The 19,048-nt window shown below is 44.1% G+C and overlaps 1 protein-coding gene across 12 annotated transcripts in view; it reads right to left on the reverse strand.

The window, feature by feature from the left end:
- Positions 1–18,285, reverse strand: part of DNM2 (dynamin 2) — a 61,729-nt gene extending 43,444 nt beyond the window's left edge. For 7 of the 12 annotated variants that reach the window (XM_028712607.2, XM_028712605.2, XM_028712601.2 and 4 more), the window contains exons 1-3: positions 17,999–18,284; positions 1,892–1,965; positions 235–384 (exon numbers count right to left, since the gene is read on the reverse strand). In XM_028712607.2, the coding sequence (XP_028568440.2) occupies positions 235–384; positions 1,892–1,965; positions 17,999–18,159 (385 nt within the window). In that variant the 5' untranslated portion in view covers positions 18,160–18,284. Of the gene's footprint in view, positions 1–234; positions 385–1,891; positions 1,966–17,998 lie in introns of all 12 variants that reach the window. The other 5 variants (XM_028712603.2, XM_077920923.1, XM_077920924.1 and 2 more) reach the window with 2 other exon arrangements.
- Between the last annotated feature and the right edge of the window lie 763 nt (positions 18,286–19,048).

Consider the following 19,048-nt stretch of genomic DNA (forward strand, 5'->3'; position numbering starts at 1 on the left):
ACCCCAAAGTCTTTTTTAACCACGATAATGTATCTAATGCCTTCACATCCTCCTACAGCTTAAGCTATATACAGACTCTTACTCCCTAAGTACCAAATAAAGATATAGCTTTCCATTTTACTGAATATTTCCAGTCCAGGATACTTGAGTAGTCCAGTAGCCCTCAAATATATGCATTCAGTCCAGTAATATCTGCTTTTAAAAGGTTCATCCAGAGCACAAAACCACACCTACCATGTGGTGAATACACCCTCAGGTTAATGGGAACAGGAGAGATGCCTTTATTTGTTCCTGTAACCCTGTCTGTCTCCGCTTCAATCTCCTGTCGGACTTCATCAAAATCTGTAAACTTCTTAGATTTGCAGTGCAAAAATTCTGCATATTCTGAAAGAGAGAAAACGCTTTGTCAGATTGGAATTCACACCTCTGGAAAAGCTTTTGAGGGCTCACTCAGGAGCTCTCACCAAAAACCACTTTTAACTATACCCAATGCTTTATATTGCACGCCTGATTTAGTAGGGCTGCACTGCATGCTCAGCAGTTTCATTTTATGAGATGAAAATATGAGGGGAGGGGGAGACACACTATATTTCCTAAATTATGCAAATATTCATTGCCCATTTACTGTGTTATGTTACCAATGTGTTGCTGCTTTGGTCCCAAACGATGTGCCCAGAGAGGTCTTCCACGGTGCCCACATGGTCCTCTCCCTTTATCCTTTCCCTGCTGAAACTGGGCTTGAAAGAAGCATTCTACCAAAGCCAGTACAATAGGCTGTGGAGTGTGCTTGCTTGTGGGATGTGCAAGATGCCCACAACAATTTGCCCAGTTTGCAAATGTGTGCCCAAAAGCCCCAAATGGTTGGCAACTCCCGGATGGTTGGTCAGCTGCTAAGGACCATACTCTCAGGAGAGCCTATCACCACCCCATGACACATGATGTTCTGCTATCTAATGTGTCTGCCAGCCATAACCATAAGACAGCTCTTTAAAAACCCGACAGAAAACCTTCAATAGACCGCCAGAGTTGCTCCTGTGCACCTTCACCAAACTAGGCAGTCAGTGCACAGTGCACAAGAAAGGGCAGAAAGGGGAGGCTGCTACAGCTGTGCTGCAAGTTGGTTTTTGCTTAGCACACTGGCTCAGGTTGGTGGTGCCAAGGTGTTGAGTGCAGTTCCTGCGAATGATGAAGTGAGCAGCCAACCCTGGGCAGCGTGAGGAGAGATGCTATCATAGTCATGCTATGCACTGTTTGTTGGGCACAGTGACCAACAAACTGTTGTTGCTGTTTGTCTTAGGTCAATCCCTTAGAACAGGGTGGCTCAGGCAGCAGCTTAGTCTTGACTGCTGCATGACATCCCCAGGTTACTTCATCACCCCACTGCCCCCCAATATTCATTCAGAGGAAGTGCAATCCCATCTAGAATAGGCAAAGTTCCTAATTCTTAGACCTGGAAACTACTCACTCACAATTTCTGTCTTAGCAGGATTCAATTTCAGCTTACTGGCCCACAAGTGCAGCCGGGCACTGGTTCAACTTGTACACAGTCTCCCCTGACTCAGATTTAAGAATACAATTCTAATACTCTACAAAATTGATTGATTCATTATCTATATTTGTTTTACAAGTCAAGTCAACGTATTCAGAAAAAGCATGTCCATGTTTTTTACCAAAGCATAGTAAATTACTTAATAAAGACACTGGCTTGGAAACATGTTAAAAACATTGAAATATAGTCCCACAAAGACATAAACAATGCTAGTTAACCAGAGCAAATAAAGATTTCTGCATTCTAGAGTAGTCACAGTCAAAGAAGAAACTGCACACGGACATATCAGCATTCACACAAGGACTTGGGTCACTCTTCAAATACAATGAAAAAACCACATACCTGTTTTAGAAAAGATAAGCTGAAGAATGAGGGGACGCCTGGTAACAATTCCAGATCCACGAGGCAGGAAATCTCTGCAGAGTATTTTTACAAGATAATGTTACTTCAATGGCATAAAAAAGATACTGCAATTATGAGGACTGACAAACAATACTTTTAAAATCCTATTCTGGAACAGCGCACTGTTCCAAAATTATGTCCATAGGATCTAATGGCCACCTTAATGAGAAAGCCGGCACATTTTGTAATAGCATACAAAGGAAGACAATGACAGTTTTATGAAGTAGTCAATGTGGTGTCCTCCATATGTTGGTGAACTACAAGTCCCATAATCCTTGACTATCAATCATGCTGACTGGGGTTGATCAGGAGTCCACAAGTATCTCAAGAACATCAATATGGCCATCCTGATGTATGGGAATGATAATGGTAAATACTGTACAGTTCAACATGTTGTTCATGGTTTCCATGGTTACTGGCAGATTGTGCTTAGATTTATATTTTAAATTAGCAAATATTAAGAGTTGGTGCAATTGCTGCTGCTTCCTTAACTACATGGCTAGTACATGGAGGCTCAGAAGCATAAAGAGCTTTCTTGGATGAAGCAAGTGGATCTGGAAGGTCTAAGTGAGACCTTGAGATATCTGATAGACATGGAAAGACTTTCAGAAGTCTCTGGTATCAACTGAGAATTCCTAGCAACTTTACCAAATTAGATACATACAGATTTCTAAATGGATGCTGGTACCGAATTTTGGACAAGTCTTCAATCATTTGTAAACATACAAAAATGGTACCAGCGTACAAACATCAGGCTTTCTATTTCCTGCCTTCATTTTGTGGTATGCAAACTCAATTTTCTCCTGCCACCTCAGCCAACTGGTGTCCCTATATACAGGAGTCAGAAAAATACTTCCTAAACACCTGTGATACTATTAAAACATTATCATAAATCCATCTTTTTTCCTACACTGGAATTAAGCTCTTAATATGTTAATAAAATAGATTTGATACTCTTGGAGTGGGAGGAGAGACTAAGAATCCATGTGTTTATCAAGAAGTACATGCCCCAAAGCTCTGGAAATGTTTGTCTTCCTAGCTAGCAGAACACTACTTTCACAATGCTTTGAAAAGCATTTCCCAGTCTTAAAACCACTTGCTTTTTGGGTATCTACAGCTCAGTTTGTTGAAGCCTCCCAAAACCCACAAAAACTCAAATCAGAAGAGGTTTTTAAAAATTCACGATAAAGAAATAAAAATCATTTGATTTTAGTCATTATTCCCTGCTGGTCTTTCGTTTCCTAATAAAGCAGTGTTTTTAAATTATTTTGCATCTATTAGCCACTTTGCACTTAAGACTGCAGAAAACATAGGCTATAATAGCCCTGTACAAATAAATGAATGCTGAATGGACCAGTGCAGTTTCCTTGTTGTTGTTACACCCATGAATTCAGAACACAGAACCTGGTAAGGCCCCATGAAAGCATATTTTGCTCTAAACCCCAAAGTGTTTTGAGAAATTTCCCCAAGAGAATAGAATCTCCAATTACAAAAACAAGAACAAAGCACTTGGCAACTTGCCTTGAGAGTCACTCCCAATCCTCTCCCACTGAGTGCATGGTGTCCTATGCAGATCCATTGTGTGAGATTTTGTTGCCTAGAAAGACATGTTCCTGTTGCTTTCTAGTCATGCTGACGAGACTACCGTATTCATAGGAAACAGGAACCAAGACTGAAAAGGTTCTATGATGTATGATCTTCATTTGACCATGAGCATGGGATCCTAGCGCGGGTGGCGCTGTGGGTTAAACTACAGAGCCTAGGACTTGCTGATCAGAAGGTTGGTGGTTTTAATCCCCACAACAGGGTGAGCTCCCATTGCTCGGTCCCTGCTCCCACCAACCTAGCAGTTCAAAAGCACATCAAAGTGCAAGTAGATAAATAGGTACCGCTCCGGCGGGAAGGTGAACGGCGTTTCCGTGTGCTGCTCTGGTTCGCCAAAAGCGGCTTAGTCATGCTGGCCACGTGACTTGGAAGCTGTACGCCGGCTCCCTCGGCCAATAAAGCGAGATGAGCGCCGCAACCCCAGAGTCTTCTGCGACTGGACCTAACAGTTAGGGGTCACTTTACCTTTATGGGATCCTAGATAGTGAAGGCACTTTTTAAAATGCATCATTTTCTAAAATCACTTGGCAGCAATGAATGGATATAAATTTGCTCAGTCTGCACATCAAAGTAAGTGCAAAATAAATGCACAAATCACTCCCACTTAGATCCTCCCCTAACATGAGCGGGTGCAACAAACCATGAGCCTTGGCTTAGTATTACTTCTGAACTAAGGATCATGGTTTGTTTCATTTCAAACAAAACACAATTGGAAACCCAAGAACAATCATGGTTTGTTTGTAGCAAAACAAACTGCGATCCCCAGATGCAGCACTAGTCATGGGTTGTGTTTTTTTGCTCCATTTACATATTCATGGTAATTACGGTTTACTGAGACATGAAAGCATAGTCACCATCAGAACTGGTGAACTAGAATGGATACAATAATCACAGTTTAAATCAAGACTGTACTTAATTTCTCAGATGGCTATCCCCAGGAAGCTGATTTTTTTATGCACATAAAATTTTAGGATGCCTGAATTGCTATTTAAATCTAAAGGTAAAGGAAGTAAGATGCTACAGAGTTGTCATTTCTCAAAATATTTTCAAGGAATCCAATAAAAAATTCTAAGTAAAGCAATATGTTTGAATATAACATTTAAATCACACTAAATACACCGTGCAGGGACGCGGGTGGCGCTGTGGGTTAAAGCCTCAGCGCCTAGGACTTGCCGATCGAAAGGTCGGCGGTTCGAATCCCCGCGGCGGGGTGCGCTCCTGTCGCTCGGTCCCAGCGCCTGCCAACCTAGCAGTTCGAAAGCACCCTCGGGTGCAAGTAGATAAATAGGGACCGCTTACTAGCGGGAAGGTAAACGGCGTTCCGTGTGCTGCGCTGGCTTGCCAGATGCAGCTTGTCACGCTGGCCACGTGACCCGGAAGTGTCTCCGGACAGCGCTGGCTCCCGGCCTATAGAGTGAGATGGGCGCACAACCCTGTTTGTCAAGACTGGCCCGTACGGGCAGGGGTACCTTTACCTTTACCTTTTAAATACACCGTATTAATTTTCCCCTTAATATATTTTGGCTTTCTTTACTAAGTGTTTTAGTATTTTAACTTCTGTATGTTTAAGTATGGCTGTGAATTTTTCTGTTTTACTATTTTATCGTTTGTAAGCTGATTTGTGGTTGCTGTTTCTTCAATCAAGCAGTGTATAAATTTTACACTAATCAAAATAAATCTTTAAACATTTACAAGTAAACAGTAATTCAATAAACTTGGTAAATCAGATCTCAATTAATTTGCAGCTACAGAAAAGTTTCCAAGTCTTTTCTTCTTCTTCTTCTAGAAATCCAACATAACCAAGTTGGTGATGGCTGTAGTAAGTCATCTTCTTGGAAAAACAAACAAACAAACCACAAGCGCTGGTTTATAATGTTAAGCTGGCACTCCAGTTCGTTTTCTCCCCGCTGGGGGGGGGGGAGGAACAGGGTGGGCACAATATTAGCATTTGCGTTTTGTTCATGATAAACCATAGCCTGGCTTGCCACAAGGTGCAAACCACAGTACTATTACACTGACTGAGCAATATTCCTTTGTCAGGAAATCTCAAGCAATCCAAACTTAATTTAGGTTTTTGTGGAATGTTCTGATAATTTTGGTTTCATTCAGGTTAAAGAAAAAATGCTTATTGATGGCTAGGAATGTCTGGCAATATTTTATTTAATGGTGAAAAATGGCTGGGAAATATACAGAGATCTCTCTGGGATGTCTGGAAGGAGAAACCCATCAAAGATTGGAAAAGATGGTACACCTCTGCTACCTAAGGGGAGGGGGCTGGTGGTGTGTGTAGGTAAGAAATGGAAATTTTGCAACAGAGACCGAGAAACATAAAAGCAGAGATGGCTGACAGCTAGTTGTAAAAGAAGGTGGCTTGTAGGTACAAATATGTTTCTCTGTGATCTGATGTGGGTTAGCAAATCTGGTTCCCTATAGGAATGCATCAGTTGTGCTGGGTTTCAAGAGGCAACCAAATACATATCTGTGTAGACAGATTATGCCGCTTGGTTTCTGGCTATTATTATTAATAATAAACAAATAATATTTTGTTGATACTTTATTATATTACTTTAAATTTGTGTATGTTATCCTCATCCCATTTAACCTTCAAAGTTGTTAGCTTAGTAAGGTAAAGGACCCCATGACGGTTAAATCCAGTCAAATTCAACTATGGGGTGCGGCACTCATCTCCGCTTTCAGGCTGAGGGAGCCAGCATTTGTCCACAGATAGCTTTCCAGGTCATGTGGCCAGCATGACTAAACTGCTTCTGGCACAACAGGACACTATGACGGAAGCCAGAGCTCACAGATCTGCAGTCTGAAGAACTCCAACGAGCCACCCCATTATCAAGATATAAAACTTTAGAGTAGCTTTATACAAGTCTTCTCTATGAGAACGACTACATACTTAACTGCAGTCTGCACAAAAATCAATTATTTCAACATTATGGACAAGGAAAAACATCTTAGTTGCTTCAGTCACAACAGTGGTCTTCTCCAGTCACTTGAAAACTCTCAACAAAGGCTCTCATTTAGGTAGATTGGGAAAGCTGCATGGGGGATGAAAAAAGGAAGACTGTCATCCCTTGCATTCATCTATTTTAGCAGAAGACAGTACCTTGGTTTTATTTCTTATTTCCACCAAGTGAACCTGAAGACTCCCAAAAAGCGTAGGGGAAGTTTTTAATGTTTGATGTTTTCTTGTTTTTTTTTAATATTTTGTTGGGAGCCACAGAGTGACTAGGGCAACCTAGTCAGATGAGTTTCATATAAATAATAAAATTATATTACTACTACTACTATCATCATCATTATCATTGCCCCTGAGAAAAGGAGACTGGCCAAGTGTGCTTCCAAACTAGAATCAATGAGCCACTGTCTCGACGAGATGTTTCTCTGGGCAACCACAGTGGAGGCCATGGACCAGGTGCCATACTGAAAAGCATCCAACAGAGCATCTGCCACAACAGCAGAAGCAGTTCTTTCTAAAGCCATCTCTAACAGCCTAGGACACATACATCCCTTGTACTAAGCTCCTCTGAAAAAAACCCTAAGTAGTTGTTGCTGTCCTAAAAACATGATTTCCACAACAGTTCACAGTCCTTCTGGTAAAAACTACATCCATTTAAAAAAAGAGCAGGCTCAGCACGACTCTCTTAGTCTCAGGGTTGTGGGTTTGAGCCCCACGCTGGGCCAAAAGATTCCTTCATTGCAGGGGGTTGGTCTAGGCCAGGGGTCTGCAACCCGCGGCTCCGGAGCCGCATGTGGCTCTTTTACACCTTTGCCGTGGCTCCGGGGCGGATACTAGCGAGGGGAGGAGGCGCATTGTGCGCCCCGACACTCCCCACTGTGGTGGGTGCTGTACTGGCTGTGACGTCGCATGGGGGCGGTGCGTGCGTTAGTCATGCACCGTCCCGACGTCACCTTCCCGCCCGCCCGCTTCATTGTAAGGGGTATGTACGCTGGTCACTGCATTGAAAGGGAGCATGTACGCTGGTCACTGTTTTGAAGGGGAGTGAAGAACACACACACACAAAAAGGTAATTTGTTAATTTAACGTTTATTTCTATGAGGAGGAGTAATTCTGAGTGGTCAAACAAAGAAATAATAAAAAAGTGACAAAAAAGTTATTTTTATAATGACGAGTTTTGCGGCTCCCAGTTTTTTTTTCCTTCGGAAACGGGTCCAAGTGGCTCTTTTTGTCTTAAAGGTTGCAGACCCCTGGTCTAGGCGCTGTGGAAGGTGGGGCGAGGACAAGCATCTCCCTTCCACCCTACACACTTAAACAAATACATACTCCATTCATACTCACAAACACCTGTTCTTCCTTCCCCTATCAACTTTAATTGATTGATCTGCTAATTAAAACTTGAAGTCCTACTGGAAACCATTTGGTAAAAAGAGACAAGCTTTTAGCAAGCGGACACCAAAGGACATACATTACAAGACAGGAAGTACAACCACAGTGAGTCAGAGGAAGAGGCCCAGAGTCCTCTGTTGCATAATGCCAAAACAATTGAGCCTTACAACATTACTGACAGACAACTTCAATAGAGGTCAAAGGGAAACTTGGTTTGGTGATGAAGGAGAATGCTGAAATACATATGTATTAAACAAAGCTTCAAAGCAGTGGCTTTAACAAGTGGCTATTTCATGGAGATAGAAGGAAGCATGCTGCAAATAAGAAATAAACAAAGCTGTATGTAGTACTGAAGCCAGGCTGTCCCTACAGTAAACACAAATGGCAGCGTTGACAAGCCAAGGGCGTTTCTACCATTGCTTCAGTCCAGGCACTCATATCTCACTCAGAGCACCAAACAGGAGTGTTATCCTATAGCAAACTCATTCTCTGAGCCTGGCACCTTACATAGCCAAAAATGTCACCATCCATGCAGATAAGGAAGGTTTCGATACACTTAAAGGACTTAAGAAACCCCAAGACACTCAAAAGCATAAAATAAACTTGGGGGAGAAAAACAAAAGTAGGCCCAACAAGGATGTAATATACTCAGTGGGCACAGAATGCTTACCGACTGGTGATGGGGGCGTGTTGGGGGGAGAGAAATGAAAAACAGAAGAGGTGCAATGGAAGAGGGCATAGTTGGCTGGCCTCCTAAATGTGCTTGCAATTTGTTGCAGGTTCCACTTATCCCTAGAAAACTTCAGTTGAGCAAACTTGTCAAAAGGTCATTTCCTCACCCAAAGTTCCACTACTGAAATGGCTCCATGAGGCAAGCACATACAAAGCAACTCAATATTTGCAGTGGCACATTTCAAAATAATTAGGACCACCAGCTAATCTAGCTGTTGTTGCCAAGGATTCATTCACAGGCTCCCCATAACTGGCCCTAGCCATAAGCCTTTCTGCAGCTGCAGTTTCCAAATACAAAAGCAAGCCCCACATAATCTGTGTTGCAGTGATCCAAATGAGATGAACCCACGGTGTGCGTGCCATGATCTGATGCCTCCAAGAACCAACATAGTTGGCATCCCAGCCTCAACCCAGCAAAGTATCCTTAGTCACTACCAAAACCTGGGTACAAAAGTCTGAGAGATTCTGGATGTACCACACACCCCCATCATAAAATTGGAAGGGATCCCAGGGGTCATTTGGTCCAATGCAGGCATGATTTGTAGACTTTTGGGAATTCACTATTTCAGGGATCCTTGGTGGGGATTTGTACCCTTCCTAGACAAGAAGACAGACCAGGGAAGCAGTAACCTTCCATGTGACCATGTGTAAGTTAATACCACTAGCTGCAGTTTGGTTGAAAGATTACAGCTGATCCCGAGGCACTGGGTGTTGTGATGCAAGCAGAACTTGGGCCCAGGTGTCAGACCTGGCTCCAGGAAACAGTGCAAAGACAGCCTGTAGCCAGCAAGACCTGGTCTCCTAGCTATCCTTTTCTTCAGCCAGAGCTAGATGGCGGCACACAGGTTAAATACCTGCCCAGAATTTCTCATATCACCAGTTCTATCCTGACCTCAAGCATACTAGATACAACAGGGCTGAGCTCCACCATACAACATGATGAAGAAGGGAATGCAGGGGTCAGCAAACTTTTTCAGCAGGGGGCCGGTCCAGTGTCCCTCAGACCTTGTGGGGAGCCGGACTATTTGGGGGGGGGGGGGATGAATGAATTCCTATGCCCCACAAATAACCCAGAGATGCATTCTAAATAAAAGCACACATTCTACTCATATAAAAAAACGCTGATTCCTGGACCGTCCGCAGGCCAGATTGAGAAAGCGATTGGGCTGGATCTGGCCCCTGGGTTCTTAGTTTTCCTACCCATGGAATAAAATAATACAAAAGAACCATGAAGAGCCAAACTGACTGAAATTGAAACTTAAGATTATCCCTACTTACATTGACCTAGGTAAGCTTCTTCAAAGGTTAACCAAAGCTTTGACTCAAATCCCTTGGACCAGGCCCACTGTCTGTTCCTATCCAAGGATGGGCAGAGGCATCTTCTTGTGGTGCACAAATGTGCTGTAGAGGTCTCTGCTGGTGGGATGTGCATCATTGTGCTCAGCAGGCAGTCACTAGCCATAGTAAAGTCATTCTGGGAAGTACAGTGATACCTCGGGTTAAGTACTTAATTCGTTCCGGAGGTGTACAGTAATGTTTGCCAAAAACTCAAACATTCATCTTTTTTGGAACCATTATTCTGTAACTGTTGATGCTTTACCACAAGTTTATTTCCCTCTCACCTGGTTACTGCTTCTTCCTTCTTAGTTTAGCTACCTGGCAATCCTAGCCAAATCATGAAATAGTTTTTATAAGATGATATCAACTGCAGCCTATCAGGTGTATGTACATTTGATGTTATGAGAGCTGGCACACTAATTGAAAGAACAGAGCAAAAGTGGCAATGTAAATAAACAGGTGAACTTTCTCATACAAATAGACAAAAGGGAACATCTGGCACTGGCAAAAATGTTCTGAAGGACAGTGAACAGTTTTTCTCAGCCCTAAGAATTCCTGACTAGTCTGCCCTAGCAGCACTTGCCACCCTATCACACACAATTATTGCTTATTATGCAGTTCCATTTCCTAGAGGAAGTGACCAATCCTCTTAAGAAAGGCAGACTTTCAGGAAATCGAACATACGAAACTGCCTTATGCAGAGTCATACCAATGATGTATCCACGACCTAAGAGACATGAACTACTAACAGCTCTTGTAGTCACCAAAACATGAACACAAACATGATTTACAAGTTTTATCTGTAGCAACTAGGCTCTTAAAAGATTACAAATGAAGGTGCCAAGTATTAAGAAGTAATCATCTGCTAAGGCGTTATCAAGTAATAGCACTGCTGACTGTGTACAGCATGAGCGGTTCACTGTTTTCAGCTCAAAGTCACAGTGAAGTTTAGCTAACCCTCTAAAAGCTGCATAGCAGTGTGGATGTGACCAAGTGCAGCACTGCAAATAAAAAGCAAAACTCTCAACTTATGCTTCAAAATCACCTCTTCTTCCTCAGGCATGGCACCACTGCTAGTAGAGACAAAAGACCTTCATGCAATGCCACCATGTCAGAAAATGACAACATGGTTTTTGCAGGGTAAGTTGAGAGGGAAAGAAAGGGATGTCTTAATAGGGAAAGGGTTGGTGAGTCAATGGAAGCAGTTGTAGATTTGCCACCCCTGATTTAAAGAAAATGTGCACTGTCTCAAAATGGCAATTACCATAATGGTATCATTAATCTTATGCCCCAGCCACTAATTACAGCCTCTGAAAGCATCATTGGTTCAATGATTCATCACTGGCCCATGCAACAGGGGCACTTTCTGAACACTGTTATGTAGATATATAATGATACTGCTTTACATTAGAAATCTATGGACTGCTACTCATCACTATACATGCTTCCCGCTTCCACCAAGAACACACCATAAAATCTACTATCTACAGGAGGGGTGGAGGACCTCAGATGTAAGGGCCACATGTGGCCCTCCAGGCCTCTCTATTTGGATCTCAAAAGTCTCCCCAAATCACAGCCATCATTGGCTGGAATGTGTCCTTGAACTCTGAAAATGCCTCTTGTCTGGGTGAAATGTTAGGAGGAGAGTGTGAAGAAGCCTAGTGTAAAAACGATTCACATTTGTTGTTTTGTCTACTTTGGCCTGCCACTATCAGTACATGGCCTTTGGAAGGCTGCCCAGCAGGGAATACGGCCCTGGGCAGAAAAGGGTTCCACCACCTGGTCTACAGCCAAGTCCTAAGGTAAAACTACATAAAGATTTATATTTCTTACCCAGTCAATTAAGTAAAAAAGCAAACCAACAACATCAGTCTGTTATCAAGGAACAATTTTCTACATGATAGACAAAAAGAAAGGAAGTGATGAAACACTTGTCAACAGTAGCTTCCAGATAAAACCATTACAAAACCTGCTGGAAAAAACTGAGGTCTGACACTTTTAAGATGAAGATTCTACGAAGAAATTCTCTTTGAAAATTCAAAACATTTGCTATGTATTTGTTGTCCAATGCATTCAGCACCCAACAACACAAATTACATTCTACAAAATGGAAAAACTTCATGGAGGCTGAAAGCCAGTTAGTGCACAAGGCCAAGCTTCCCACCCTCCCGGCTACCGTTTTACTTTAAATAACCAACCACAGAATAGCAGGGCACTTAAAATACAAAAGAATGATTTTCCATTGTTGACAGTTATATCAACAATGCTACTTACTAGTAATGACCTGCTTCCCAGAATAAGATATTCTTGTTGACCCTATTCAATTGTTTTATTGTGTTTTCCCATTGTTTTTAATTTGTATGTCACAAGCTGTATTGAACTTTTGGGAAAACCTCCAGCAAAATGGTCACTAGCAAGGAGTAATAGGAATAAGAACTTTTGTGGCAAGAATATAAACAAGAAAATGTTACATAAATTTAGCGCACACTTAAAATTTGGATTCAGATATGTATGGGGAGGGACGCGGGAGCCGCTGTGGGTAAAACCTCAGCGCCTAGGACTTGCCGATCGCATGGTCGGCGGTTCGAATCCCCGCGGCGGGGTGCGCTCCCGTCATTCGGTCCCAGCGCCTGCCAACCTAGCAGTTCGAAAGCACCTCCGGGTGCAAGTAGATAAATAGGGACCGCTCCGGCGGGAAGGTAAACGGCGTTCCGTGTGCTGCACTGGCTCGCCAGATGCAGCTTGTCACGCTGGCCACGTGACCCGGAAATGTCTGCGGACAGCGCTGACTCCCGGCCTATAGAGTGAGATGAGCGCACAACCCTAGAGTCTGGCAAGACTGGCCCGTACGGGCAGGGGTACCTTTACCTTTTATGTATAGGGAAAGCACTATAGAGCCCCCAAAGTATCCCGTACCATGTAATAGTCCCTTCATGCAATCCATTTTCCCAGATCTCTAACTGTGTTGCATCAGATCAACTGAAAGCAGAAGAGGCTCTCCTGTTTGTCAGCATCAATATGCACTCTGACAATGACACCTATTCATGGAAACATCAAAGACAACCCAAGCCTGCAACCATCAGAAATTTCCATAGATACAACACGTGTTATAAACATGCTTGGGTAAAGGATAACCTAAGCTAGCATATACAATAGCTTTAGTAAACTGAAATGACTTTAGTAAACTGAAATGTTTTATTGCAGGAGAGGGAAGACATATCTGATTAGATGTACTTTTTCAAAAGCAGGTGGGGATTTGAGGCTTTGTTCTACTTCTTTGACTTCATGCTCCACCTTCATGAGTCTGACTGAAGTTTAGTTATTGCAGTTTTTAGCATCACTGTTGAAATACAGCATTAATACATGCAATCTCACTCATTAGGCTGCATCCCTCACAACTGTTCACAGAAGAGTACATGCAGTGAACTCTGTGATAAAAGTTCACACCAAGCTGGTTTTCTAAAGACTCAAGTAGGTTCAGATGCTTACTCCACATCTTCCAGAAAACCAGATACTGGTCTCATCTCAATATAAAATGTCTTACATGCAATGATTATGGCAAGGAATTCACTACTGGATCAAAATATACACCCAGGATTATAGCTGTTTAGTTATTGGTAGTGATTGATGTACAGTATATTAGAACACCAATTCCACTGAAAAATGTTTAAAATAGTTTGATCACTGCATTTCCTCATGGGCAAAATGCAGAAGTAGGAGGGCAATGCATGTAATTTTTACAGTATGCTACACTCCATCCATACTAAAGCCAGGTTTCTACACATGCGCCTACATCAAGGCAAACAAGTGTAATTATCATACTTCGAGGACACATTCTAGACAGCAAAACACTCAAGGAAAGTGCATAACAGCACTAGTGAGCGGACTGGAGACATGGATTGGGGAGAGAGATGGCCTAGGAGGGAGAGTTCAATCTGGCTAGAGAAGCCTGGAGGCCCTGGGCAGAAGTTCCCCACCATCACTTAAGGCTGTTCAAATCAGTGTTCACCAAGCACATTCAGACCAATGTGTGCTCCCTTTCTGTCACAATCACATTTCAGTAACATTTTCTACATATACAGGTAGGTAGCAATGTTGGTCTGATGCAGTCTAAATAAATAAATAAATAAATAAATAAATAAAGTCCAGTAGCACCTTAGAGACCAACTAAGAAGTGTGCTTGCAGGTATCTGAAGAAGTGTGCATGCACACGGAAAGCTTATACCCAGGAACATACTTAGTTGGTCTCTAAGATGCTACTGGACATTTTTTTCTCTACATATGAATGGGAGTGAGGGGGGAAACAATCCCTGAGATATAGCTCCCTAATCACACTTTAAAGCAATTCCTAAATGGCAAATTGTGAAGACAAAGCAGATGAAAAGCAGCTAAGAACCCCCAAGGCAGAAAGTTTTTTAGCATAAAGTTTCAAAGTTAGAATCCTCCAAGGTGTAAGGAGGGTTATCTCTGGGTCCTCAGGTAGATATTGCACATTAAAATTAGTTGCAGGACAAAACAAATCACAGTCCTTACTATTGGTATCATCATATGAGAAGGTATATCTCATCTTATTTGTTACAGAAATGCTATTGAGCAAAAATATACACTATGATTTTGTACATAGAGCTATCAGTCACTAATATTTAATGCAAGCAAAACACCCATTATATGTTGGGCGGGGTAGCAAAGACAAGCATAAAAAACTCTTTCTTAGCATAGGTTGCTCTGCTGCTTATCAGGGGTTAAAAGACTAGTTACAGGTAGGTAGCTGTGTTGGTCTGTGATAGTCGAACAAAATAAAAAAAATCCTTCCAGTAGCACCTTCGAGACCAACTAAGTTTGTTTCTTCAGATTTCTGAGGAAGTGTGCATGCACACGAAAGGTCATACCAATAACAAACTTAGTTGATCTCTAAGGTGCTACTGGAAGGAATTTTTTTATTTTGTTTCGACTAAAAGCAGACTGTCATTGTCACTGCTAATCATCATGTACCATGGAAACATGTTTCAAGTATAGGTAAAAATGTCTAGAGTAGAATATTACATCACAATAGACATTTGTGTTTTGTGGTACATTGAAAATGGTGTTGCTTGCTGCAACAGACTAACAAGTCTATTGCTTAGAGGTGATTTTGTTTAGATCATTTTGTGTAATAGACTGTGTGGCACAGTAGTCTATTTGACAGCACGATGCCATGCCACATCCATAGGGTGTGCAATCGGCAGTGGATTAATCAATGCTCAGGGACATGGAAGGAGGAATCAGCTGTCAAATAATTGTTTTTGATGACATGTTTTATTTTCCATCTTTCATTTTATATTTTCTGTTACAGATTACTCTGAGACTTTAAGAAAAAGTGGTATATTGAGCAAAGTACCGTATTTTTCGCCCTATAGGACGCACTTTTCCCCCTCGAAAAAGGAAGGGGAAATGTGTGTGCGTCCTATGGGGCGAATGCAGGCTTTCGCTGAAGCCTGGAAAGCGAGACGGGTCGGTGCGCACCGACCCCTCTCGCTCTCCAGGCTTCAGGAAGCTATCTGCAAGCCTTGCGAGCCCGCCGGGAGTTCCCGCGGGCTTGCAAGGCTTGCGGGCAGCAGCTTGCAGCCCACAAGCTCGGGGGACAGTGGGTAGGCGGAGCGCCGCCATCCCGCTGTTCCCCGACCTGGTTTGGAGGCTGGCGCTGGGGAGAAGCGCGCTTCTCCCCAGTGCCAGCCCTACAAGCTCGGGGGACAGCGGGGAGGCGGAGCGCCGCCATCCCACTGTTCCCCGACCTGGTTTGGATTCCCCAACCTAGTTTTTGGGGGGGGGGAAGGAAAAAAAAAATTTCCTTTATTCCCCCCCCCCAAAAAAAAACTAGGTGCGTCCTATGGGCCGGTGCGCCCTATGGGACGAAAAATACAGTAATTCTGTTCTTCAAATAACTATCCTATCTGTGAGACAGAGCTCAGGACAGAACATTTAACCCAAATGGCACAGCTCTGTGCAACCTAAGGTACAGAGTATATGGCTTTGCTAAAATATATCCATTACACCCCAGTCCATAGCAGGCCTACTATGTAATGGCTTACCTAGTGGTTAATAAGATATTGTGCATTTATTTCTGAAATTATGGGTCACTTTTATGTATCTTGCACACAAAAATAAGGAACAGTATTCATGTTCTGAATTCCAAATGTATTATGCAAGAGCAAACGAGAGAAACTTGTTAGCTATGTGTAAAACTAAGCAACAGCAGAAAGCAAAAGTGTGGTCTGCAAGACTTATTGCTAACTGTTCTTTATGGCACTAAAGTGCACAGGTGGAAGGCCGACATAATACTGTGTTACATCCTTATCTGTGAGACCATTAGACAGAAAGCAGAAAGACAGGTGTAACCTCCCCCACCCTTGCAAGTCATAAGCTGTCTAGCAGCTTGAAATTTTTTACATTTAGCAATACCCCAAAGAAACCTGGAATCTGATGGGTTTTCATGCAAGAGGGGCTGATGGATGTTACAAACCAGGCAAAGATCTCCTAGGAAAGATGCTAAGTTGTAAATTTGTTGCTATTGTTTTTAAAACTTATTTATCTTGTATTTATGTAACCAGCCCTCTGATCCTATGAAAGGCAGGTAAACAATAACAATTACAATGGCAACAAGAGCAGAATCACCGATTGTTCCACCCATTTCAAGTACCACCCTGCAGTTTATGTTATTATTTTATTTATTAAATTTATATACCACCCTTCATCCAAAGATCAGACGGCAGTGTGTGTGTATATATTTACACACACACACACATATATAAAACATAGTAACAAACAAAAGCAATAGCTCCCACCCACAGTTTAAAAGGCCATAAATTGTTTAAATAGCAAGAGGTTTGGCAGAAGAAGAAAGTTTTTGCCCAGCACCTAAAATATGTAACAATGGTGCCAGGCAAGCTTCCTTGGAGAGATCATTCCATAAATGGGGAGCCACTGCAAAAAAGGCCCATTCTCATGTTGGAAGGCGCACAAAGAATGGCCTCATGATTGCAGGGTACAGGTAGGTGCATGTGGAGAGAGGTGGTCCTTGAGGTATTGCATTCCTGAATTGTTTCAGGCTTCATAGGTCAAAACCAGCGCTTTGAATTGGGAAACTAATTGGCAGCCGGTGCAGCTGGGCCAGGATCGATGTAATACGCTCAAACAGTCTTGCCCTGATGAGCAACCTGGCCGCCGAATTCTGCACCAGCTGAAGTTTCCAGACAGTCTTCAGTGGCAGCCCTACGTGGGACGCATTGCAGTAATCTAACCTGGAGGTTTCCACAGAATAAACGATAGAAGTTAGGCCATCCCTGTCCAGACCCAGGGGCACTGCTGGGCCTCCAGCCAAAGCTGATGGAAGGCCCTGAGACCACCTGAGTCTCAAGCGACAGCAAAGGATCCAGAAAAAGCCCCAAGCTGTGTACCTGCTCCTTTAGAGGGAGTGCAACCCCATCAAGAGCAGGCAAGCTCCCCCATAGAGGTCACCGGAGCACAGGCGACAGAGTTTACCCGGGACAACCCGGAAAGGTGTGGGGGGCGAAGGGCAGCGCGAGGCCTCGCGGGTCTGACCCCTCCCCACACTCGCCCAGCAGAGCGGGAGGCGAGAAGGCAGGTGGCCCACACGCCGGCCATGGCGCCAGTCGCAAAGCCACCTTTCACGAGGGCCAGTCCCGCCCGCGACCCCTTTCGGCTCCATGGGGCAGAGAGGGGTCTCGGAGCGGGGAAGAGACCCTTTCCTCTCCGCTTCGCCTCACCAGCGGAGAGGGGCTGGTTTTTGGCGGGCGGGCGGCTGTGGCGGCTCTTCCCGGGCCGAGGCCGCCTCTACGGCAGCGGCGAGCTGAGGAGAGCGCGAGCCCGGCATTCTCGGAACTCATTTCCGCAAACTGCGCCGCGCGCCGCTGCTCTGCCTTAGGGAGCCTCCCTTGCGCAGTTTGCGTTTCTCTCTCTTCCTCCCCGCAAAGCCCCCCCTCCCCCCACACGCACGATTCACTGACTGACTGACTGACCGGCCGACGAAGTTCTCGAGGACGGAGCTCTTGCCCGCGCTCTGGCCGCCCACCACGGCGATCTGCGGCAGGTCGAGGTGGCAGCTCTGCCCGATAGAGCTGAAGGCGTCCTGCAGCTTGTTCACCAGCGGGATGAGCTCCTCCATTCCTCGGTTGCCCATAGCAACGGCCTAAGGTGGGAGGGGGACAGATCCCCTCCTCCTCCTCCCCCCGGCGCGCGCACCTCCCCGCTTCCTCTCACAACCCCAGGCAACAACCACCAAAACTTCCCCCCTCGGATTCTCCTCATCCGGCCTCGGCGAGGCGACGCCCCGCCCCGCCCTATTTCTGCCGGCCATTGCCGGCTATTGCTCGGAGGGCCTGTCATTCATCGGTCAGGACCAATAAGAAAAGCAAAACCGTCGCCCGCGGGCAGTGGTAGGGGCAGCGTTGGCCCGCTCCGCCCATTTCCGGTCGGTGTTCTAACTGCTAGCCTTCCCTGTCATTCGGCGCCCGCCTCTGCTCTCCTCACAACCAATGGTGACCTGAGGAGCTCGGTCCCCGCCCCGCAGCTCATTAGTTGCTTTTTTTTTCTTTTTCTTTTTACTGGTCATGTTTCCTGTCCATCACGTAAAGAAACGAATAAGCTGTCAAAAGAACCGGGCCACCCGCCTCACTACATTCGCTTTTTATTGGCCAGTGTTTGCGTCACACTCTGTGAATAAGCCAATCGCACCAGTAAAGAGAACTTTTCTTCTTCCTTTTTAAGGGGCATGAACAATGAGATGAAATGTGTTTTTTTCCACCTCGGTCCTTCTTTTGCCGCTAAACAATTATTGGTCCCTGCTCATATTCATTCATTCATTCGAAAGGTACCTCAGCTTTCTCTTACCTCTACAGAAATCGCAGATCCCCAAATCTTTTTCACACCTTCCAGGGGGAAATGATTTTACCTGGCAGACATTATTCTACCTTTCTGGTGGCTGCAGCTGACGAGGGCATCTTGCGAGGAATTTGTGCATTTTCATTTGCAATACTTTTTTAAAAAACAGAAAACCAGAATTTCCCAGA

This window comes from Podarcis muralis, chromosome 17 (assembly GCF_964188315.1).
Source record: "Podarcis muralis chromosome 17, rPodMur119.hap1.1, whole genome shotgun sequence".
Taxonomy (NCBI): domain Eukaryota; kingdom Metazoa; phylum Chordata; class Lepidosauria; order Squamata; family Lacertidae; genus Podarcis; species Podarcis muralis.